The sequence below is a fragment of the Anomaloglossus baeobatrachus genome, chromosome 3, assembly GCF_048569485.1.
Source record: "Anomaloglossus baeobatrachus isolate aAnoBae1 chromosome 3, aAnoBae1.hap1, whole genome shotgun sequence".
NCBI classification, from domain to species: domain Eukaryota; kingdom Metazoa; phylum Chordata; class Amphibia; order Anura; family Aromobatidae; genus Anomaloglossus; species Anomaloglossus baeobatrachus.
The window spans coordinates 439,830,381-439,855,497 of NC_134355.1; the positions used below are offsets into that span (position 1 = coordinate 439,830,381).

Sequence of the window (25,117 nt, forward strand, 5' to 3'; positions counted from 1 at the left end):
GTGTTTTTTATTTCTAATAAATGATTTTTTCGGGTGTGTGTGTTTATTTACTGTAATTTACAGATTAATCATGGAAGGTATCTCGGGGAGACGCCTGACATGATTAATCTAGGACTTATTGGCAGCTATGGGCTGCCAATAACTCCTTATTACCCCGATTTGCCAACGCACCAGGGCAAATCGGGAAGAGCCGGGTACAGTCCCAGAACTGTCGCATCTAATGTATGCGGCAATTCTGGGCGGCTGCTGGCTGATATTGTTAGGCTGGGGGGCTCCCCATAACGTGGAGCTCCCCATCCTGAGAATACCAGCCTTCAGCCGTATGGCTTTATCTGGCTGGTTTTAAAATTGGGGGGACCGCACGCCGTTTTTTTTAATTATTTAATTATTTATTTCACTAAACAGTATAGACACCCCCACCGGCTGCTGTGATTGGGTGCAGTGTGACACCTGTCACTCAGCGTGGGGGCGTGTCTCACTGTAACCAATCATACAAATCAGAGTGAAGAGGGGTTAATGCCGCGCATCAGCCAAAATGAAGATGTAGTACGTTGATGTTATAAACGTATTCTTTTATTCCATCGGTCTACGCGTTTCGAGGATATACCTCTTCTTCAGGACCAGTGCATCAACATAGTACTATGTTGATGCACTGGTCCTGAAGAAGAGGTATATCCTCGAAACGCGTAGACCGATGGAATAAAAGAATACGTTTATAACATCAACGTGCTACATCTTCATTTTGGCTGATGCGCGGCATTAACCCCCTCTTCACTCTGATTTGTATGCACATCCCCGTGGGGCTGCAGCAGACGCCATCATCCTATGCTTTATCAGTGGTTGTGACTATCACAACCTTTTCAGGTGAGTGTATTTTTCCTGATCTACCTCACTGATCTGTTGGTATTACACTATCAGCGCTCCTTATTTTTCAGTTTGTAACCAATCATAGGCGCCGGTGGGCGGGGAAAGCAGGGAATACGAGATTGTTTAATGGGCGGCCGGCTTTTTCAAAACAGTAAAAGCCGCCGGAGCAGTGTGAACGCCGTGCAGCGCCGGGGATCGGGGATCGGTGAGTATATGAGAGAGGGGGATAGACTGACATGGACAGAGAGTGAGGGACAGAGATAGTGACCGACTGACAGAGATTAGTGAATGACAGACATTGTGAGGCGCTTCAGAACGCAGCTTTTCAGCTGCGCTCTGAAGCGGACCTTTTTTAAGCTGCGGTGCAGAGCGCACACCTGCGCACATAGCCTCAGACACCAAAATCGTATGAGGGATGTCACACGTTACAATTGACTAGGTTCGTGCAACAAAACGCTCAATTCTACACAAAGATACGATGTGTTTGCGATCAACGGTTTTGCGTTCAATCCTGATCGCACGTAGCTGTCACACGCAAATACCTCACAAACGATGCCGGATGTGCGTCACTTACAACTTGACCCCAATGACGGATTGTGAGATATATTGAAGCGTGTAAAGTGGGCTTAACACACACACATATAGCTGCGCTGTCTACATTTTGCAAACACAGCTATGCTGTTGACACATTACATATATTCTAATCTTCCACCTAGGATGGCATCAGAGATATGAATGCATGGCATGTTTGCATTGTAGAGTTATGTTTGAAATGTATAGAGTGGACATATATATGAGTGTAAGTACAGTTTTACACATCCAACAGTAACAGTCCAAGTATGGACAGTGATATTTGGACCCACTGTGAGCCTCGTGATGCAAACACTTTAAATGGTACATAGAGAAGCATATATGAAGCTGCTGGGTCAGGACACTCGAGGCTGGTCCAGACTGTGATTTTCAGACTTGTGAAACTGGCCTAAGGCCCCCCTCACACGTCCGTGAAAAACCATGCACATTTTTCACGGACGTGTCAGAGGTGCGTTTTGCCCTCCGTGACCCGTGTTTATGGGCTACGTGTGTTCCCCGTGTTTTATCCATGATAACACACGGAAAACGGGAACTTTCTACTCACCTGTCCCTGGCGTCGCTGTCCGTGGTTCTGATCTTCGGTCTCCAGCCCTGCCAACTCCCCGCTGCTGCTGCTTCCAACCACAGTGAAGTGAATATTCAATGAGCATAATGAGCGTCAAGTGACAGCAGCGGCAGAGATAGGAGGGCTGGAGAAGGTGAGTAAAGTTTTTGTTTTTTTTCCTCAGACACGTGTGTTTTCTCCAGCGCGTGTCACATGGAACACCTCCATGTTGTCCGTTTGCGATCCATGGGACACCCGTGATGCCGGAGAAAAACGTACATGCTTCCATTTTTAATGCACCAACAAATGTAGCACGCACACAGACACACGCACCGTATGGAAAAATGAACGTGTAACTCAATACATTGATTTACATTAGAGTACGTGTGCCCGTGCCTCCGGTACGTGCAGGAACGGACCTAACATGTACCGGAGGCACGTGCGTGTGAAGGGGGCCTAAGGTATAGGCAACAAAGATGTGAATGTATGTCATACTCTTAGCGTATAGAAGCTGGAAGAAGTGTGGAATGATCTGCGCTGCTGTTGATAAACCGAAGGTCCAGTCCGCGAAGTAGAAGGAAAGGTGCTTTATTTACACGTTTGGGAATGAAACCCCACACCTTCAGAACAGAAACTGAATTTTGGTGCCTGTTCTGAAGAAGCAGTGAGGTTTAACTCGGAACGTGTAAATGTAAATATAGCACCTTAAAGTGAACCTGTCAGGTAATTTATGTGTTCTAAAGTAGTAGCAGTGTGATGTGTTGCCTAGTAACCCCTTCCTACCCATCCCTGTGTTGTAATATTGTGTAACTGCGCATGACCAGAACCACAGGAGTCTTCTGAGCATGCGCAGTGCGCGTCTGAAGACAAGAAACAAGAACCCGGATAAGTCTGCGGGAATGATAAGTGCGCGTGCACGTTATCTCAATGAGCGACAGGACGTCACTCATGTAAATCCATGGTATAATGCCCACAGGAGCGTGATGCCACGGAAAACATGCAAAGCCCACAGGGCGATGCGACACCCATGGGGCTAGAGCCCCTGCTCATTTACATAGGGTACACATAAGTAATAAAACAGATTTTTATACATGCACATTACACAATATTACAACACAGGGATGGGTAGGAAGGGGTTACTAGGCTACACATCACACTGCTACTAGGTTAGAACACATAAATTATCTGACAGGTTCCCTTTAACACTCAACTCGTCAGCTCAACTATTTCTGTACTGAAATCAACTTTTTGGACACCACCATCAAGATACTTAACAATAAAACAGAGATGTTGGAAGCCAACTGGCCATTCTATAAACCATAAATAGAACAGTTTTATCCCAAACACATAGGCACTCCATTGTCTACAGTCAACCCATCAGATACAATGGGATATGTTTCAACTACACAGATTAAGATAAACACCTTGGTGGCCTCAGAAAGAACTTTTTGAATAAGGGCTACCATCCAAGAACAATTGAAAAACACATTGCAAGAGGGAATCATCTCCCATAATACAAAAGTAAACATGAATGCAACAGGGTGCCACTAGTAGTCACGTACAAATCACAATCTGGAGATGTTGAGGGAAGCTGCACAGAAACCTTTATTACAAAGATGTCTCGATTAAAATTTGCATTTCCAGATTCTCCTGTGTTTTAGGCAGCTCTGAGAATCATCATTGTCACAAGCTCCCTGTCCTCTATAGCAACAAAAGTAACATTTCCCTGCAACCAGAAAAAAGGAAAACCTGTCCATATACAGTGGGTGAAATAATTATTGAACACATCCCCAATCTTATAAGTAAATATATTTCTAAAGGTGCTATTGACATGAATTTCTTACCAGATGTCAATAACAACTCATCCAACCCACAGAGTCAAATAAATCAAGTCATAGATGTCCATAAATTTAGTGATGTGTCATCATAAGAAATGACATGGAAAAAAATATGAAATATACTTACTTAAATTGAATTAATACTTCGAATAAAAGTCTTTACTGGTGATGATAGCTTCAAGACACCTCCTATATGGAGAAACTAATCCCATGCATTGCTCAGGTGTGATTTTGGTCCATTCATCTACACATATATTCTTCAAATCCTGAAGGTTCTGTGGGCTCCTTCTATGAACTCTGATATTTAGTTCCTTCCATAAATTTTCTATCCAATTCAGGTCAGGTGATTGGCTTTGCCATTCTAGCAGCTTTATTTTCTTTTTTTTAAACTAATTGTTTCTTTGACTGCGTGTTTGGGATCATTATCTTGCTGAAATGTCCAGCCTCTTTTCATCTTCATCATCCTGGTAGATGGCATCAGATTTTTATCAAGAATGCCTCAGTATATTTGTCGATTCTTTCTTCCTTAAAATATATGAAGTTTACATGTGCCCATAAAGTGCCTAACACCATGATGTTGCCACCTCCAAACTTCACTGTTGGTATCGTGTTTTGGGGGGTGATATGCAGTGCCTTTTGGTCTCAAACAAGGTGTGTTTTATCCCATTCAAAGAGTTTCAATCTCACCTGACCAGATTATATTCTCCCATCATTTCACAGACTTGTCTAAATGTTGTTGAGTAAACTTTAAACGTACTTGAACATGCATTTTGTTCATAAATAGAGTCTTAAGCAGGCTTTACACGCTATGATATATCTAATGAGATGTCGGCGGGGTCATGTTGTAAGTGACACACATCCGGCATCGTTAGTGATATCATAGCGTGTAACAGCTATGAACAAGCAGAAATACTCACCTTCTCGTTCATCGTTGACATGTCGCTCATTTTCTAAAAATCGAACGTCCTGTTGTTCATCGTGTCCGAGGCAGCACACATCGCTCCGTGTGACACCCCGGGAATGATGAACTGCAGTTTACCTGCGTCCAATGCTGAAGGAAGGAGGTGGGCGGGATGTTTACATCCCGCTCATCTCCGCCCCTCCACTTCTATTGGCCGGCCACTGTGTGACGTCGCTGTGATGCCGAACGTCCCTCCCCCTTCATGAAGTGGATGTTCGCCGCCCACAGCGAGGTCGTTTGGAAGGTAAGTACGTGTGACGGGGGGTTACAACATTGTGCGACACGAGCAAGAAATTGCCCGTGCCGCACAACCGATGAGGGTGGGTGCGTTCGCAAATGCGATCGCATGAGAAATCGACACATGTAAAGCATCCTTTACATGGTGAGCGTGAATATAAGCCATCGAGGTTGAGTGCATTACTTACTGTTTTCTTTGAAACAATCTCTCTGTACATCTCACAGGTGGTCCTTGGATCTGGGACAACTCTTTTGATAATTCTTCTCACTCCTCTGTCGAAAATCTTATGGGGAGTACCTGGTTGTGGCTGCTTTATGGTGAATTTATGTTCTTTTCACTTCTGCATTATGGCCTCAACAGTGCTCACCTTCAGTAGTGTAGCAATTTTTCTGTAACCAATGCCATCAGTTTTTTTGCAAAAATAAGGTCTTGAGACAGCTCACTGATTTTACTCATCATGAGATGTTTCTTGTATGTCACCATGGTAATGTAACACCTTTATAGGCCATCAGTTGAACAAGCTGATATTTTTCAATATGTGGCAGGATTTCTTTCTAATTACTGATAGATTTCAGCTTGTGTCATGACTTTTCATGGCTTTTTGCACCCACCTCTCTTCATGTATTCAATTTTTTTTCCCTGTGTCATTTCTCATCATAACACATCACTTAATGTATAGATATCTATGGTTTGATTTCTTTGCCTTTGTGAATTGGATGGGCTATTACTGACATATGGTGATAAATTCATGTCAATAGCACATTTCAAAATATGGGTATAAGCCAGCAGTCGTAATATTCCAGAAAAAATGAATTTTATTGTTCAGATCATAATTAGATTGTTTGAGATTATAATTAAATCCTGAATGCATATCCTATGTGGTGGTATGGTGTTTTTCAGGCTCAGCTTAAGGCCAGAGTCCCACTGGTGTATAGCATATGATGTGAGAGAATCGCATGCAATATGCTAATGACACTCGGTTCAAACTCTGCTGCGTGAGCCGAGTGTCATTATACTGTGATCCAATTTTTTTGCATGTGAGAATAGGAGCACAGTTGCGGAGAAGATGAAAAGATTAATTTCTCCATCTTCTCCATTGCAGTGCAGTTCGATGTTTCACATACAACCATAGACTAGTATGGGTTCACATGATCTGAGATACGCTGCCAATCAAAGCATGCAGCAATTTTTTTCTCATGTAAAATAGGCATGAGAAAAAAACTACTTAATAGTATAACATTGGAGTGAGTGATATGTGATAAAACATCAGATAGCACTCATCCATAATATAAGGTGGTGTGAGCGAACCCTAAGGATCTCACTGATGAGAACCTAGTTGCCTGGATGAATGATTAGACATGCTTACATGCTCTACCATTGTTATATATTTTTAATCACTTTTATTGCTGCTCTTTGCTACTCATGTTTTTTATCGGAAGAATGAACTTCTTTTTCTATGGAATATTTCAAGTTCTGACTTCTATGTAGATCTACCCATATTACTACAGAGGGCCTTTTGCTATGCACCAGACAGGTGAGATGATTATTTCTTTTTTTTTGTTATTACACATTTAGAAATATATTTACTTAGAAAATTGATGATGTGTGCAATACTTATTTCACCCACTGTATAATGAAAATGGACAAGATATTGATTCCCACATCACATGAGGGCTATAAGAGGGGAAGGGACAGCATTTATGGTATTCATCTGTATCAGCATCCCGAGATCATGGTCACATCACATATCATCACTTATAACCTATTGGTATTTAGTCTAGGCTGTTTATTAAGTATGAAGTACGACAACAACAATTAGAGAAAATGCTACATGTAGCAATGCATTGTAACCATATATTTGCTTTTATGTTGCTTTGTAGATAGAAAAAGGTAGTGGTACTATAGACTGCACAGGCATCCACAATAGAACATACAGATCAAAAATCTTGTAAATCTGTAGTATACACAAGATCACCTGTTAGATCCAAATAAAGTGCAAAATATTTATTAGTCAAACATCATATGCAAGAGAACAATAAAAACATTTAAAAAAGGGAATTGTACCACAAAACAATGGACAAAACCCTGGTACATTCCAATTCCTAACAATAAAGTAGCATTCCACCATACACAATAGTACAAACCCAATATAAGTAAACCAGAAAATAATAATATTAGTTACAAGAGAGCCAATTGGCAAAATAAATAATCATACCAGAACATCATGATAGTGTATATTGGGCTAAGATGGAATAAGAGGAGGAAAGAAAGGGGGTGCAGCCCCACACGTTACACGACCATTATGTCTTCCTCAGGGCTGTATCTGTATTTTCTATTGTGGATGTCTGTATAGTCTCTAGCACCACTCCCTTTTTCTATCTACTTGTTTACCATATAGGTGCTTGCACGGCTTCCTTTCATATATTTCAGGCAGTGCCCATTCTCCATTGTTTTATGTTTCTTTCACATTACAGAAGGATTCCCATTGGTGCTCTGGATATAGGCACTCTTTTTGTAGACACTGTTACTTATATTACTTGAGGCCTAATCATTCCAACTTGAAATCGCCAGCATGAGCCAAAAATAGACATCTTACCTGCAATAACCAATTAGAGGTCTTGGGTAACTATTTATCTGATCCCAATTCATTCCACCATCTTTAAACAGAATAAGCACAAAGGCCTGGAATCCATCAGTGGTCAGAACAGCCTGGTAAGTGTTGGTCTAATAATAAAAATAACACGTAATGTTATTAAACAAATATCTACAGGACACCACAATAGTTTTTCTTATAGGTACTATTCTGTAATTAGCGTTTTCTTCTAACCTTGTTGTCATTGTTCTTTGCAGGATAAGCAGGAACATTCTCCCAGGTAATCTTCAATGTCCACTGAGCCGTGTATGGAATCTTTATGTTTCTGCTAATGATGTTCTCAACTCCAGGAATGACAATGCTGTCTCTCGTAGTGTATTCCTGAGAAGGATTAAATAAATATTGATTACACTATGTGAACTATACTCTTCACCAATTAATCTGCTTCATAAACGTACCTGGTAGTAAGTAGTTCCCACTCCTTTAGACAAGTCTGCATCACTCCAAAACACAGCGATGGTGGCCAAATCATACATTTCACTAAATCCATTAACTGGTGGGTAAGTGTAAGAAAATATATTGTTTCTGGATCTTGGGAACACAATCAGACCGTTGTCTGTGTACTATAAAAAAAACACATAATTTAAGGTTAATAAACTACATATACAGTTAGGTCCAGAAATATTTGGACAGTGACACAAGTTTTGTTATTTTAGCTGTTTACAAAAACATGTTCAGAAATACAATTATATATATAATATGGGCTGAAAGTGCACACTCCCAGCTGCAATATGAGAGTTTTCACATCCAAATCGGAGAAAGGGTTTAGGAATCATAGCTCTGTAATGCATAGCCTCCTCTTTTTCAAGGGACCAAAAGTAATCGGACAAGGGACTCTAAGGGCTGCAATTAACTCTGAAGGCGTCTCCCTCGTTAACCTGTAATCAATGAAGTATTTAAAAGGTCTGGGGTTGATTACAGGTGTGTGGTTTTGCATTTGGAAGTTGTTGCTGTGACCAGACAACATGCGGTCTAAGGAACTCTCAATTGAGGTGAAGCAGAACATCCTGAGGCTGAAAAAAAAGAAAAAATCCATCAGAGAGATAGCAGACATGCTTGGAGTAGCAAAATCAACAGTCAGGTACATTCTGAGAAAAAAGGAATTGACTGGTGAGCTTGGGAACTCAAAAAGGCCTGGGCGTCCACGGATGACAACAGTGGTGGATGATCGCCGCATACTTTCTTTGGTGAAGAAGACCCCATTCAGAACATCAACTGAAGTCCAGAACACTCTCAGTGAAGTAGGTGTATCTGTCTCTAAGTCAACAGTAAAGAGAAGACTCCATGAAAGTAAATACAAAGGGTTCACATCTAGATGCAAACCATTCATCAATTCCAAAAATAGACAGGCCAGAGTTAAATTTGCTGAAAAACACCTCATGAAGCCAGCTCAGTTCTGGAAAAGTATTCTATGGACAGATGAGACAAAGATCAACCTGTACCTCGATGATGGGAAGAAAAAAGTTTGGAGAAGAAAGGGAACGGCACATGATCCAAGGCACACCACATCCTCTGTAAAACATTGTGGAGGCAACGTGATGGCATGGGCATGCATGGCTTTCAATGGCACTGGGTCACTTGTTTTTATTGATGACATAACAGCAGACAAGAGTAGCCGGATGAATTCTGAAGTGTACCGGGATATACTGTCAGCCCAGATTCAGCGAAATGCCGCAAAGTTGATCGGACGGCGCTTCATAGTACAGATGGAGAATGACCCCAAGCATACAGCCAAAGCTACCCAGGAGTTCATGAGTGCAAAAAAGTGGAACATTCTGCAATGGCCAAGTCAATCACCAGATCTTAACCCAATTGAGCATGCATTTCACTTGCTCAAATCCAGACTTAAGACGGAAAGACCCACAAACAAGCAAGACCTGAAGGCTGCAGCTGTAAAGGCCTGGCAAAGCATTAAGAAGTAGGAAACCCATCGTTTGGTGATGTCCATGGGTTCCAGACTTAAGGCAGTGATTGCCTCCAAAGGATTTGCAACAAAATATTGAAAATAAAAATATTTTGTTTGGGTTTGGTTTATTTGTCCAATTACTTTTGACCTCCTAAAATGTGGAGTGTTTGTAAAGAAATGTGTACAATTCCTACAATATCTATCAGATATTTTTGTTCAAACCTTCAAATTAAACGTTACAATCTGCACTTGAATTCTGTTGTAGAGATTTTATTTCAAATCCAATGTGGTGGCATGCAGAGCCCAACTCGCGAAAATTGTGTCACTGTCCAAATATTTCTGGACCTAACTGTACTTACTGAAAAAGCATTGATTCCAGCCATTTATACTTACATAGACAAAGTTTCTTAAACTGTTTCCGAAAGGAAATCTGATTTTTGGCTGGAAAACTGGAGAGGTAAAGTCTGTTGTTCTTCGGTTGTAGTTGATATCACTTATACTTGTTCCATATGGAAAAAGGGCAATAGCTGCAGTGGAAAAAATTAACTATTAAATCTATAAAAAAAAAAATCACCTGGACATCTCCTATTATAGAACAGATAAAAAGAAATAATAAGACATAGTTATAGCAAAACATCCGAAAAATTGAAAGAAATGTCCTGTATGTGTGTTTCATGTCAGTATATATATTTAATAGCTATAGTACAAATGAAATATAGACTTCACTTTTCTGAAACGTTTAGAGGCAATAAAGACTAATTAATTATGTAATTGGTGGGGATCTCATTGATCAGACAATGAAGATGACGTTAGGTAGAAAGGGATATATGCCGTAGTGCAATAAGGGAGAGGCGTTCCATAGTAAAACTTCAGTGATTTTATTTTAATGTGTTTCGGAGAGAAACCCATTTCCTTCTTCAGGTATACTCACATACTGTAGATACATAGCGAGAGAATGGCCGCAGTCATGGATGTCAGTGACACGCGCTACCATCATGAGTTCAACTGAGTTCATTGCCACTTGTATATTAACTAGTGACATACACAATTGCTTCATTACTTACAGGCATTGATATTTCCTGTGGTGCTTGATATTGTGCTTATTGTAGTTGGTAAAGTAGGATTTGTTTCATTACTGCTTGGAGTTGTCCATGGTAAAACAGTTGTGGTATTTATTGCTAAAAATAAATTGTAACAGCATTTAGTATGTCACATTTGTATTCGTGAACAGATGCAGTTTCCGACATATATTAGGCATGTAAGAGTTGATAGGTAAAGGGGTTTTCCCATGAATAAAGTTCATTTTAAAGTTAATTTTAATCAATTGATCTTGGAATAATAATAATTTCCGCAGTTGGATGTGATTAAAAAAAATGTTCTTGTGCTGAGATAATCTTATTTGAGTATATGGGCCCCTGCTATGTGTTGTGTCTGACCGTACAGCAACCTCCTGGGCAGGGGTGGAAATAAATAAAATAAAGACATTGCAGCTCGGGATCATAGTTTATTCTTTTTGTGCAGTAAAGCATTTTTCTGACTGTTGTTAAAATATTTTACTTCAAAGAAAAAATTATTTTCGATCCCGTGCTGCAATGTCTTTATATTATTTTGCGTCCTCCCCTCCACAGGAGATGTGGTATGATTAGACATGTGCATGTATGGTCAGACACAGCCATTACACAGTACATAGCAGGGGCACATATATTAGATTATCTCAGCACAGGAACATTATTGTAAAAACACATTCAATTGTATCTGAAAAGCTGATAAGTTTCTATGAAAAGATGCATATAAATGTATAAGAAACTACACGGTACCATCACACTTGGAGCTGTCCTCTACATTCACTTTGTAGCCTTCATTGCAAGTGCAAATATGTCCACCGACGAAACTGATGCAATTATGTTCACAATATGTTGTATTTAGATGACACTCATCAACAACTATAAAAGCACATAGAAATAATAATTATATTATGACATTAGGCAACCCATGTCTGCAAACACATTCCTATTTAGTTTAGCATTTTGAAAGGAATCCTGCTTTGTCAGAAATATAGTTTATATGCATATATGGTAATAAAAAAAAGTTCATTTCATATCAATTTACAAATCACTTACCTGTACAGTTGACTCCATCCCCTGTATAGTTTTCCAAGCACTGACAATGAAATGATCCGGCCACATTAGAGCATATGGCATTTTCTGAGCAATTATTCAGTGCAGGATCAGAGCACTCATTGATATCTAAAATATATCAAATGAAAATATTACCATAATTGTAATGATTATTAATATCACTATTAGTGATGGGCGATCCCGATCACGAGCTTTCCTGGGAAGTTCGTGTTACAGATCGGGTCCAGAATGGGTCTAGGGGCTGTAAAAAACAAAACAAACATTATTAAAAAACACTATGATTATACTTACAGGTCCCGCAACGTGTTTTGCAGACTCTGTTTCCCGGCCACTTCCAATCATTTCTGTGCCCCCGGTAAGCACCACTGCCTAAAGGACCTAGCATTACATCATAGCCATGTGTTCCAGTCTGGTGTGACTGTTGTACAGACATTGGCTTACAGACTGGTCACATGACTATGATGTTATTGAAGGTCCTGGAATCAGGAAGGTGGAATCATACCCTCACTGTCAGCCTGCTCCTCGCGCTGTACAGAGCGATGTAGCAGAGCTGATAATGCTCTCTCTGCTTCTCACTTTGTATAGACTGTGTCTGTACAGAGTGGTAAATCAGAGTTGACAATGCTCTCCATGTGGATTACGTCGGACTAAGGATTTTTTTTATAATAAAGATTGAGCCTCTAAATTTTTTTTTGTTTTATTTCTAATAAAAAAAATGTTCCCTGTGTTGTGTTTTTTTTTTTTACTGTTTACTAATTTACTGTTTTTGCTGTACAGAGCGAGAAGCAGGCTGACAGTGAGGGTATGATTCCGCTTGCGTCACGCATTGCATCTCCTCGCAAAGCCTGACACTCTCCGCACAGGAGCGCATCAGCTGCATGGAAATACATGCAGCTGACTGCTCCTGTCAGGAGATTGTGCACTGTGATGCGATGCGACATTCGCAGAGTGACAATCAAAGTTCAGTTAACAGGACTTTTGATAATGTCATAGTCATGTGACCAGTCTGTAGCCAACGAGGTAATACAACATTCACACCTGACTGGTCACAATGGCCATCACGTCACGGAAAGTCTTTTAGTCAGTGCTGGTTATCGGGAGGACACAGCAATGATAGGATTCAGAAGCAGAAGCGGCCGGGAGACAGAGTCTGCAGGACGCGTCGCGGGACCTATAAGTATAATGACACTGTTTATTATTAACTATATTCTTTATTTTACAGCCCCCCTGCTCCATCCCGTAACTGTAAAGCCCGAGATTGGTGATTGTACGCAAGTTCGTGTTATCTCGATCCCAATCCCGATCTTTACAAAACGATCGGGCGAGGCTTCCTATCCCAAACATCGGGGGGATCACCCATCACTAATCAATATTTCTAGACTGTTGATGATAGCATAATAATAAAAATAAGACAGAAGGTAATAGCAGATAAGTTTATGACTTTTTCTTTTACAGTAGTACCACTCATTTCAATGGAAATCCTGCATATTGCTGATGTAGTATATATACACAAAAATTACATTTGATGCATAATTTTTGATTAATGAATTCAATTAATTGGTTTTAATAACGAGGTTGGCCAGTACTTGGACAACCCCTTTTAAACCATTATGTTCTCACCTTATTAAATAATGACATTTATATACACCTCCTGTATGGGCACTGTTACAGCAGTGTTAATGCCAGCTTTCTCAGATCTTGCGTGGCATTGATATGAGCAGCCAATAAGCAGCTGCTTCGCTCTCTCCTCCTTTCAACAAATCAGGCAGCCAAAGGAAGTGAAAAAGCATCCGCAGCTCTTACTACTTCCACAGCTGAGAATATATGTTATTATTTCATAAGGCTGCTTTCACACATCCGGTTTTTGCCGCGCCGCACAATACGGCGCTCTGCAGAAAAAATGCAACCGTTTTTTTTTGCCGCCAATTGCGTTTTTTCCCGCATAGACTTGCATTAGCGCCGTATTGTGCCGCATGGCCTTGCGTTACATCCGTTTTTTGCCGGATGCGGCATATTTAGCCCATGCGGCGGCTGGATGGAAAGTTGCCTGGCACGTTTTTTCGTGTGGCGAAAAAACCGCATCGCGCCGGATCCGGCGTGATTCACAATGCAAGCCTATGGACGCCGGATGCGGCATCCTGCGGCAAAAACTGCATCCGGCCGCCGGATGCAGTTTTTTGTACTGCGCATGCTCAGTATCAAGCCGCATCCATCAATAACTGGACGGGCTGCATGGGAAAAACTTATGCAACGGATCCGTTTTTTCGCCGCATCCGTTGCATGGGTTTTTGAGCCGGATTCTGACGCTCAGCACAAACCGGATGTGTGAAAGCAGCCTAAAGGGGAAGCATGGTGATTGAGGACCAGTTTTCTTAACAGTGATTAACCCTTTTATGTGTTCTTTTCTCTGCAAGATAATGGATTTTGGCAAATCTTATTCAGCTGCAAAAAAAGGCCAGGGAGCACTATAGGGCAGACAGGGCCCACGACAATATGGTTTGTGGGAGTGAAAAGGTTAATAACAGGACATACAGAGGTTATGGTGGACGTGATGGTGAACATGCGCTGGGTCTGATGGGTGGAAAATTTAATAAGGGCTGGTTTATAGGGGGGGATATATAGGGGAAGGATGGGGCTGGTACTTCCTCTTTGATCTTTGAGACCTGGTTGCCCACCCACCTGCCCGTTTTGTTGATGTATAGTTGCTATGTTATTTATAAATAAAAAAATGAATAGATCATTAGATCTGTGTCAAAGGAGTTCTGTTAAATATACATACAGTCAGGGCCAGAAATATTTGGACAGTGACACAAGTTTTGTTATTTTAGCTGTTTACAAAAACATGTTCAGAAATACAATTATATATATAATATGGGCTGAAAGTGCACACTCCCAGCTGCAATATGAGAGTTTTCACATCCAAATCGGAGAAAGGGTTTAGGAATCATAGCTCTGTAATGCATAGCCTCCTCTTTTTCAAGGGACCAAAAGTAATCGGACAAGGGACTCTAAGGGCTGCAATTAACTCTGAAGGTGTCTCCCTCGTTAACCTGTAATCAATGAAGTAGTTAAAAGGTCTGGGGTTGATTACAGGTGTGTGGTTTTGCATTTGGAAGCTGTTGCTGTGACCAGACAACATGCGGTCTAAGGAACTCTCAATTGAGGTGAAGCAGAACATCCTGAGGCTGAAAAAAAAGGAAAAATCCATCAGAGAGATAGCAGACATGCTTGGAGTAATAATAATAATAATAATTTTATTCATTTATATAGCGCTATTAATTCCACAGCGCTTTACATACATTTGCAACACTGTCCCCATTGGGGCTCACAATCTAGAGTCCCTATCTGTATGTCTTTGGAGTGTGGGAGGAAACCGGAGTACCCGGAGGAAACCCACGCAAACACGGGGAGAACATACAAACTCCTTGCAGATGGTGTCTTTGGTGGGATATGAACCCAGGACCCCAGCGCTGCAAGGCTGCAGTGCTAACCACTGAGCCACCGTGCCGCCCAGAGTAGCAAAATCAACAGTCGGGTACATTCTGAGAAAAAAGGACTTGACTGGTGAGCTTGGGAACTCAAAAAGGCCTGGGCGTCCACGGATGACAACAGTGGTGGATGATCGCCGCATACTTTCTTTGGTGAAGAAGAACCCGTTCACAACATCAACTGAAGTCCAGAACACTCTCAGTGAAGTAGGTGTATCTGTCTCTAAGTCAACAGTAAAGAGAAGACTCCATGAAAGTAAATACAAAGGGTTCACATCTAGATGCAAACCATTCATCAATTCCAAAAATAGACAGGCCAGAGTTAAATTTGCTGAAAAACACCTCATGAAGCTAGCTCAGTTCTGGAAAAGTATTCTATGGACAGATGAGACAAAGATCAACCTGTACCAGAATGATGGGAAGAAAAAAGTTTGGAGAAGAAAAGGAATGGCACATGATCCAAGGCACACCACATCCTCTGTAAAACATGGTGGAGGCAACGTGATGGCATGGGCATGCATGGCTTTCAATGGCACTGGGTCACTTGTGTTTATTGATGACATAACAGCAGACAAGAGTATAGCCGGATGAATTCTGAAGTGTACCGGGATATACTTTCAGCCCAGATTCAGCCAAATGCCGCAAAGTTGATCGGACAGCGCTTCATAGTACAGATGGACAATGACCCCAAGCATACAGCCAAAGCTACCCAGGAGTTCATGAGTGCAAAAAAGTGGAACATTCTGCAATGGCCAAGTCAATCACCAGATCTTAACCCAATTGAGCATGCATTTCACTTGCTCAAATCCAGACTTAAGACGGAAAGACCCACAAACAAGCAAGACCTGAAGGCTGCGGCTGTAAAGGCCTGGCAAAGCATTAAGAAGGAGGAAACCCAGCGTTTGGTGATGTCCATGGGTTCCAGACTTAAGGCAGTGATTGCCTCCAAAGGATTCGCAACAAAATATTGAAAATAAAAATATTTTGTTTGGGTTTGGTTTATTTGTCCAATTACTTTTGACCTCCTAAAATGTGGAGTGTTTGTAAAGAAATGTGTACAATTCCTACAATTTCTATCAGATATTTTTGTTCAAACCTTCAAATTAAACGTTACAATCTGCACTTGAATTCTGTTGTAGAGGTTTCATTTCAAATCCAATGTGGTGGCATTCAGAGCCCAACTCGCGAAAATTGTGTCACTGTCCAAATATTTCTGGACCTAACTGTATATATATATATATATATATATATATATATATATATATATATATATATATATATATTTCGGGAAAAAATAACAATCTTGAGATGTACTTTTTATGATGGTTTAGGTACTGTTTATTTATTACAACAGCAGTGGATAGGTCTGGCTCAGAAGCTGGTTTCAGTGGTTTTGTCCTAGTGGTAGGAGGTCACTTTTGGGAAACGGTGGCTTCTCGCACAGGCCATGGCATCTAATGGGCGTAGGACCTGTATGTTTGTGGTATTATTAAGGGTATGCTAATACCTCACCCCTGGGCTTGTGGCTATGGCCAGGGAATAACGGAGATTCCCCCTAGATTGTCATGCCATATGTGAATATAACGTTAAAGATTATCTAGACTGTTGGAACCATTTTTGTATTGATTATGTGGCACCCCAGGGTTCAGTTGCCACAAATATACCTGTACCTGGGCAGGGAAGGATCTCCACATTAGGTAATCCCACATACAACATTTCCACTCCAAGCCTGGAGGGGGAGCTCTACAAGTCGAGTTCAGGTGAGGTCCACTTTAAATCCAAGGTTGGAGGCGGAGTCAGAGAGACAGTTGACAGTTGGAAAAAAGGAGACTGTGCGAGCGGAGAGTGAGGGAGACATCAAAATGGAGAGGGCAGTGCTTAGCCCGCACAAGTAACTGTGTGACCGCCTGAGGGATCAAGAGTGAGGCAAAAGAGGAGAGACCGGGGAGGTGGAGCCAGACCGGTTCATCCCCAAGGAACAGCGCTGATTATCGTACACCGGCATCCGAGATTGTGAGGGATCTGATCTGCCCAGCAATAAAGACCGGGGTCCAGGGAGACTGCAGATCTCCTGGCCGCAGCAGCACCTGAAGGCAAAGCCGCTACACAGAGCTTAGGGACCGCAGTGAGTACAGCAGTGCCCCTTAAAGAAGCTCCCGCCGCCTGCCATACAGGTGAAGACAGTGAGAGAGGGACAAGGTGTAGCTCCAGGCAGCCTAGGACCAAGGAGAAACATAGCGCAGCAGGGAGGCCACACAACTGACCTGGTGCTGAGATCCTGAACTGTTCCCAGATTACCCAAAAACTGTAACATCAGAAACTGAACCCCTTTTTAATAACACCTGCAAGTAAAACCTGGTCAGAGTTAATGAATTGGTGTGACGCACTTTATTTCTTCATCTGAGGAGCCATAGGCTGCTGCACTAAAGTGACAGTTGAAAAGGCTGTGAGGAAAAACGGCCGCCATATCTGTGTACTACTAAAACTGCCCTGGGGACCCCGCTTCACCTACGGGAAGCGTAAACAACTGGCTGCCTAACCATCACCCCAGAGGTCTGACCTGCAGCCCCAGTAACCATACTGGAACCGTAGGTGGCGTCACGAAATACTTTTATTTATTTATTTATTTATTTTCTTTATTATTTTTTTTTTATTATTTATTTTTTTTATTTTTATTTTTATTATTTATTGACTTTTAGCGACCACCAGGGCCATGGAACCGGGCACAGGCCCCCGTGACATAATCCTATTAACCAACACCCGGAACCGAGTACCCCACGGCCCTGGGGCGGGTCAATTACATGCAGTTTACAGAGTTCTTAATTTTAATTTTGTTTTTTTGGATCATTACGTTTTGTACCTTTTTTATGGTACTTGGGGTGTTTCATTTTTATGTTACTGTCAAATTATCTTCTTTTCTGTGTTATCGGGCAATAAGAGTGAGAAAATAAAGGAAATACATATATTGTTTTTACCTCTTTTATTTTTAATATGGCCTCACTATGGACCACAAAAAATACAATTAAGAAATGTGTTCCCCTTCCCGTTTCAACTGTTTTTAAGTATCGGACAAGTTTATATTTTTTTGCAGGTTGCAGGCAAGCCCATTAATGTAGGCCTTGTAAACTAGGGGTCTGTCCTGAGGGTGCACTTATATTGTGCTGGGCAGCCGCCAAATCTAATAGTATAGGCGTCCTCAATAGGCTATAAGCCAAACACTGTGCATTACATGTGTGTGTGAAAAGCACTTTATACAAGCCTTTTTTTTGTGTAATTTTAATACTAGCAGCCACCTCCTCCATAATCAGAAAGGTTGTGAATGGTTGTCTCATCAGTATTTTGCATCTGTGTTGCTTCCATCCTTATTAAGGAGGTTGTGCTACATCCTGTTAGTGGATTGGTTTTTGTTACCTGGGCAGGTAAATACTTTTGTTCTTTTTTGCTATATTAACTTTTAAATTTGGTAGGAATTTTAATTCCTGTTTTTGTGGCTTTGCCAGTAAGGATCTTTTACATGGGTTGTAAGTGGTCAGTCCAGAAGTAGTTAAAGCTATGTTATCCAAAGACGCATTAGTATGAATTACATTGTATCAGTTCAGTCAAACTCCATTTCTTTGTTGATCTACACAATACTATATACTGAATATTGGGATATATTTATTAAGCTAAATGCTCCGCTATTATAGTGTAAAGTGAGAAAAAAAAGCTGTCTTTAATGACAACTTTTCTGCCTTGTCTGACAAGTAGGCATGTCGTCCCTGAAAAGTGGCATGGCTTAGCAGAAAAGAGGTGTGGTCAAATTATGGTCTAATTTCTGGCACAATTTAAGCCAATTATTGGGGTATACGTAGAGTAGATAGCCTAGGATAAATTTATCAAACAGCAATAACTCCTTTGATAAAGCTGTTACATTGTAAGTATGCATTGTGTTAGAATTATTGTAGATAATATTAATAAATGTGTCTTGTCTTTGGATCTTAGAAAAAAAAACATTTCTTACCGATACAGCTGTCATTGACTTCTGTGTACCCCGGTTGGCAAACACATTTAAAACTACCGATTTCATTTATACACAATCTTCCTGCTCCTGTGCAGTAATTTTCACTGTCACATTCTAAAATATCTATAAAAAAATATGTATATAGTTTTATCATCTCTGGAAAGAATGACAAATTACCACTAACTTATACATATAAACAGTTTGCGTGTAACAGTGATCTGTATTTTGCATATATACTGTAGAAATGGTGAATTAATAGTTAAAGAAAGCATAAAGTGCCACTAAAAAGATTCAGCTCGATTTTCATTAGATGCCAGAATATTTGACATTTTTCTATTCTTTTATAATTGAACTACATTTACAAATACTGATAATCATTATCATTTTGATCCATCCACATTCAATGTCTTGTCTAAAGGCCCCATCACACTAAGCAACATCGCTAGCAACATCGCTGCTAACAAACAACTTTTGTGACGTTGCTAGCGATGTTGCTGTGTGTGACATCCAGCAACAACCTGGCCCCTGCTGTGAGGTCGTTGGTTGTTGCTGAATGTCCTGGGCCATTTTTTAGTTGTTGCTGTCCCGCTGTGAAGCACAGGTCGCTATGTGTGACAGCGAGACAGCAACAACTAAATGTGCAGGCAGCAGGAGCCGGCTTCTGCGGAGGCTGGTAACCAATGTAAACATCGGGTAACCAAGAAGCCCTGTTCTTGGTTACCCGATATTTACCTTTGTTACCAGCCTCCGCCGCTCTCACTGTCAGTGCCGGCTCCTGCTCTGTGCACATGTAGCTGCAGGACACATCGGGTTAATTAACCCAATGTGTGCTGTAGCTAGGAGAGCAAGGAGCCAGCGCTCAGTGTGCGCTGCTCCCTGCTCTGTTCACATTTAGCTGCAGCACACATCGGGTAATTAACCCGATGTGTGCTGTACTAGGAGAGCAGGGAGCCAGCGCTCAGTGTGCGCTGCTCCCTGCTCTGTGCACATTTAGCTGCAGCACACATCGGGTAATTAACCCGATGTGTGCTGTACTAGGAGAGCAGAGAGCCAGCGCTCAGTGTGCGCTGCTCTCTGCTCTCTGCACGTGTAGCTGCGTGAGCTGGTAACCAAGGTAAATATCGGGTTGGTTACCCGATATTTACCTTAGTTACCAAGCGCAGCATCTTCCACTCGGCGCTGGGGGCTGGTCACTGGTTGCTGGTGAACTCACCAGCAACTCGTGTAGCCACGCTCCAGCGATCCCTGCCAGGTCAGGTTGCTGGTGGGATCGCTGGAGCGTCGCAGTGTGACATCTCACCAGCAACCTCCTAGCAACTTACCAGCGATCCCTATCGTTGTTGGGATCGCTGGTAAGTTGCTTAGTGTGACTGGACCTTTAATGCCAAGTGATGTAAGTGTAAGTAATCTGACATTTACATTTACAATACATATACCAACAATAAAACAATAGCCAGAACAATAAAAAGTAATCTAAAAATGTATCATAATTGTTTTCGTAATTAAAAACATAAAGATGCACAGGAAAATGTGTGTGAGCCGGGACCAAACCAATCAGTAAGAACTATTTCACATAAAGGAAAGGAATGGAATGGAAGGAATGGAAGGCCTCCCATATGATGGCAGATTGAAAAAGTTAGATATGTTTAGCTTAGAAAAAAGACGTCTCAGAGGAGATCTCATTTATATGTATAAATATATGTGTGGTCAATATAAAGGACTGGCACATGACTTATTTCTTCCGAAAACAATACTAAGGACCAGGGGGCACTCACTGCGAGTGGAAGAAAAGCGATTCCGACACCTAAATAGGAAAGGGTTCTTTGCAGTTAGAGCAGTCAGACTGTGGAATGCCCTACCACAAGAGGTAGTAATGGCAGATACTATAACAGCTTTTAAAAAAGGGCTGGATGATTTCCTCAGTACACACAACATTGTCGGTTATAAGTGACTTAGTGACTAAATGTACAACTGGTGGAGGAAGGTTGAACTAGATGGACCTAGGTCTTTTTTCAACCTAAGTAACTATGTAACTATGTAAAGATATTAAATTATAAAAACGTGTTAAAAGAAACAAAAAATGCTTTTTTTAAAAAAAAAGTTAACTGTATGAGAAAAATTAAATATCCCCGACAGATAGTACAACAATCAAATATAAATCAAAATAACCCTAACACTAAGATCAAACATATGTCATTTATCTCCTGCTCTTTTTATTACTATTATTCTAATTATAGCAATGGGAATGTCCCCATCATTGCAGTTTAGATAATCCCTACAGTATGTGACTGATTTGCTATGTGACAGATTTAACAGGTCCTACTGGTAGTTGTATGTTACTGCACTGTGAGTATCATTAATTACAGTGTGAGTCGGGTATTAGTTGTATTCTGGTCATACATGTTTATATGAGATCTATGTGCTGTGCAGACTAGAATAGTATTTTTCATGGTCAGACCATTTAAAAATATAAAACACACTTGGCATAATCTTACTTGTCCTTTTTTCTTCTCTCCATCTTTAGGCTGCAGGATAAGTTTTCCCGTTGGTTTAGAACTTTATTACTTTATTATGTGATAAATAATATTACAGCAGCCATGTACTCACCTTCACAAGTTCCATTTACACGGGTGAATCCGGTATCACAGGAGCATTCATAGCTGCCAATCGTGTTTGTACAGTTTGCATTTACTCCACAAATATGGACATCTTCAGAACACTCATCAATATCTACAAAATGGTATAAAGAAAATGTATTTGCTGATAGAAAAAGTAGGTAATAGAAGTTGTAGGATAATGAAGGAAATTAGAAAGGTTTGCACAGAGTGTAAAATTTGTACTGCAAAAACTCAGATATCTATCATGTGAGAAAACCTCTACTTGAGAATGAGTAAATCTCCAGAGAAAAGAAGTGTACAGCTAGGTCCTTATAATAGATACTTGTTTATTGAATAAATATAATTATAATAATAATAGAATAGGTAACACAACAATCAGTATGATAACCATACATAAACACATGTAGAAATAGCATTCAAAGATTGAATCATGTCATCATGTATTGATACCCCCCCTCCCCTGGAAGAAGAAGGGCGAAACATGCATCAGGGTGGAGGAACGCCATGCTTGCCTTTAGTGCGGTTGCTGACATTACTTTTCAGGTAAAACTATCTATCAATTCTCTTTACTCTAGCCTGCCATAGCCTATTATCAAATGCAGTACACCTATTCATTTAACAAGGATTCATTAATTATTATCTGTTGTGTGGTGGACATGATTCCATCTTTAAATGCTATTTCTACATGTATTTATGTATCGTTATGATACTGATTGCTGTGTCCCCTTTGTGAGGCGTCTTTTTATCTTAATATTCTATTGCTATTTTAGTTATATTTATTCAATAATGTATCTATTTTATGAACCTAGATGACATTTCTTTTCTCTTGACATTTACTCATTCTCAGGTAGTAGTTTTCTGAAAGTATATATTGTAGTGCTGTCCTAGAAATTTTAGTTTTTTCATTTTTTGGGACTGTTATTTTTTATTAAAATCCATCATGTGAAGTAAGGAACGTATATTGTCACCCGTGCATTCTGTCCCATTTCCAGAGTACCCGTTCCTGCATATACAGATGTAGGAGCCTTCAGTGTTGTTACAATCGGCCCATAGACTGCAGTCGTTCGTTGTTGTACACTCATCAATGTCTGTGCAGTTGTCACCACCATACCCTTGTGCACAGTCACATTTGTATGAACCAAGCGTGTTGAAACAATTTGAATGGAGTGGGCACACGGTGGCATTATCCAGGCATTCATCTATATCTGCAATGTTAAGAAGAAAAATCTGATAAACAAACCACCACAAGTATGCAAGTGTTTAATGGCAGCAGCCACCTTCATAAAATGTATAAGATGTTGTCCCAGGCAGATATGATAGCTGTTTGCACTATAATATAATAGTATAATGACTTTACTGTACCACGTAAAGATGTCCTATATGTTTTTATTATAAGCACAGTTAATATAAGTCATCAATGTCAGAACGATGAAAATATGACACCTGGCACCTTCACCGATCCGCTATTACAAGCTCCAGCTGAACAACACTTCTCCATTCAATGGGCAGCAGCTGCTTCCAGGTACAGCAGATCAGCAGTTCTCAGCAGTGAAAGCTACACATTGATTAGGGCTGCCCTGTTTAGCTCTAATTACTCTTTATCTTTACATCTCCGTCAGCGCTTATAACAATGGATCGGTTAGGGTGTCAGATGTGAGGTTCCCACCAATCAGATACGTTTTAATGACCTATACAACCCAGAAGGGTTTAATGTCTGGTTTCAAAAACTAATTTTCTAAAAATCTAGTGGGGAATTCTCAATATTAAAAGAGGATCTCTCCATTCCGGACCCAACCTAAGGAGAAAATCATTACAAACAATGTCTCTCACTATGGAGGACCCCATATGTCTATACATTTATACATTGAGAAGTATGTAATGCTTATTCTCCCTTTTGGTGGCACTTCAGGGAAACTGAATGGATTCTACCCTGAAGAAGGAGGGAGATTCAGCAACAGTGCATTGTTTGATCAACTTTTTATCAGGGGGACCCTTATAAAACACAGAGATTGAGCTATAGTTTATTTTACAAAAACAAATGTAACTTGTATTGGTGGGAAAAGTTGTCATAAACTGAGAACAATGTAATTTTCCAGGTGAATATGAAGTCGCTTATCACAGAATACAGACAAGTAGATAGAGTACACATCTTCTGATAAAGTCCTAAAGGGGAATTCCAAATAAATAGACTATATAGTCCTTAGGCCCAAGACACATGGCATAAAAATTGGTGCGAGTGGAGTGCGATAAAAAAATCGCATTCCACTCGGACCAATATTCGCCTGTGTATCAGTGCACATGAGCGATTATTTTCTCAGCCCTAATCGGACCGAGAAAAAAATCGCAGCATGCTGCTATTGTAATGCAAGATTCTTTTCTCTCGCACCCATTCAAGTGTATGGGACGAGAGAAAAATGGCAATAGCCGGCTACGGAGGAGAGAGGGAGATAAATCCCTCACTCCCCTCTGCAGAGCCGCACCACCCCTCCTCAGTGCCGGCCCACCCCCCGCAGCTATAATAATAAGAATATTTATTCATTTATATAGCACTGTTAATTCCACAGCACTTTACATACATTGGCAACACTGTCCCCATTAGGGCTCACAATCTAAATCGTACGATCGGACCTCAGTCGCAGGGACACTCGCATGACACTCGGCTCTGCTGTACTGCCAGCATGAGCCGAGTGTCATGCAAGGGAATCACAGTAATCCCCGTGTGGCCCCAGCCTTACCTGTACAGTTTTCTCCTCTGTATCCTAGCAGACATTGACAAGCATAGGATCCAACGGTATTAACACACATTGATTGATTGGGACAGAAGGAAATGTTGTTGGCGCATTCATCAATATCTGTTGGTGATACAATCAATTAGTAGATTTTATGGCATATAGACAGACAGTGTGAGAGAAAATATTTCATTTTGTTCCTATAGTTTCCATCTTGTCCTATAGCTAATATCATAGGGCTCAGCTAACACTGATATCAGGGAAGTTTCAAATTTCTGTTCCCATCCCTATTGTTTCTATTGATGCATAGTTCAGATGGACAAAGCCTTTGCCTGTGAGCTTACATAAACTGGTTACATGTACTAATAAAGCAGAATTCTTTGAGTACACCACAAAGTAGTGTGTGCTTTATTGATTTCCCGAGTGCTCATAAAACAAATCTTATTAATTTGAAGTTCCAGAGGTATAGAATGAGTGTATTTGGCTCACAAAGTTTGGTGCCGAAACGTCCCGGGACAGACTGCATTAAACATTCAGATGTCGACT

At 40.7% G+C, this 25,117-nt stretch overlaps 1 protein-coding gene across 1 annotated transcript in view; it reads right to left on the minus strand.

Annotated features, from left to right (window-relative positions):
* LOC142297264 (uncharacterized) overlaps positions 1-25,117 on the minus strand; it is a 280,648-nt gene that overhangs the window by 168,234 nt on the left and 87,297 nt on the right. Inside the window, exons 29-37 of the mRNA XM_075341519.1 lie at positions 24,578-24,694; positions 22,811-23,047; positions 21,832-21,954; positions 19,225-19,347; positions 11,719-11,844; positions 9,992-10,125; positions 8,091-8,255; positions 7,867-8,013; positions 7,636-7,763 (exon numbers count right to left, since the gene is read on the minus strand). Coding sequence (XP_075197634.1) covers positions 7,636-7,763; positions 7,867-8,013; positions 8,091-8,255; positions 9,992-10,125; positions 11,719-11,844; positions 19,225-19,347; positions 21,832-21,954; positions 22,811-23,047; positions 24,578-24,694 — 1,300 coding nt within the window. The remainder of the gene's footprint in view (positions 1-7,635; positions 7,764-7,866; positions 8,014-8,090; positions 8,256-9,991; positions 10,126-11,718; positions 11,845-19,224; positions 19,348-21,831; positions 21,955-22,810; positions 23,048-24,577; positions 24,695-25,117) is intronic.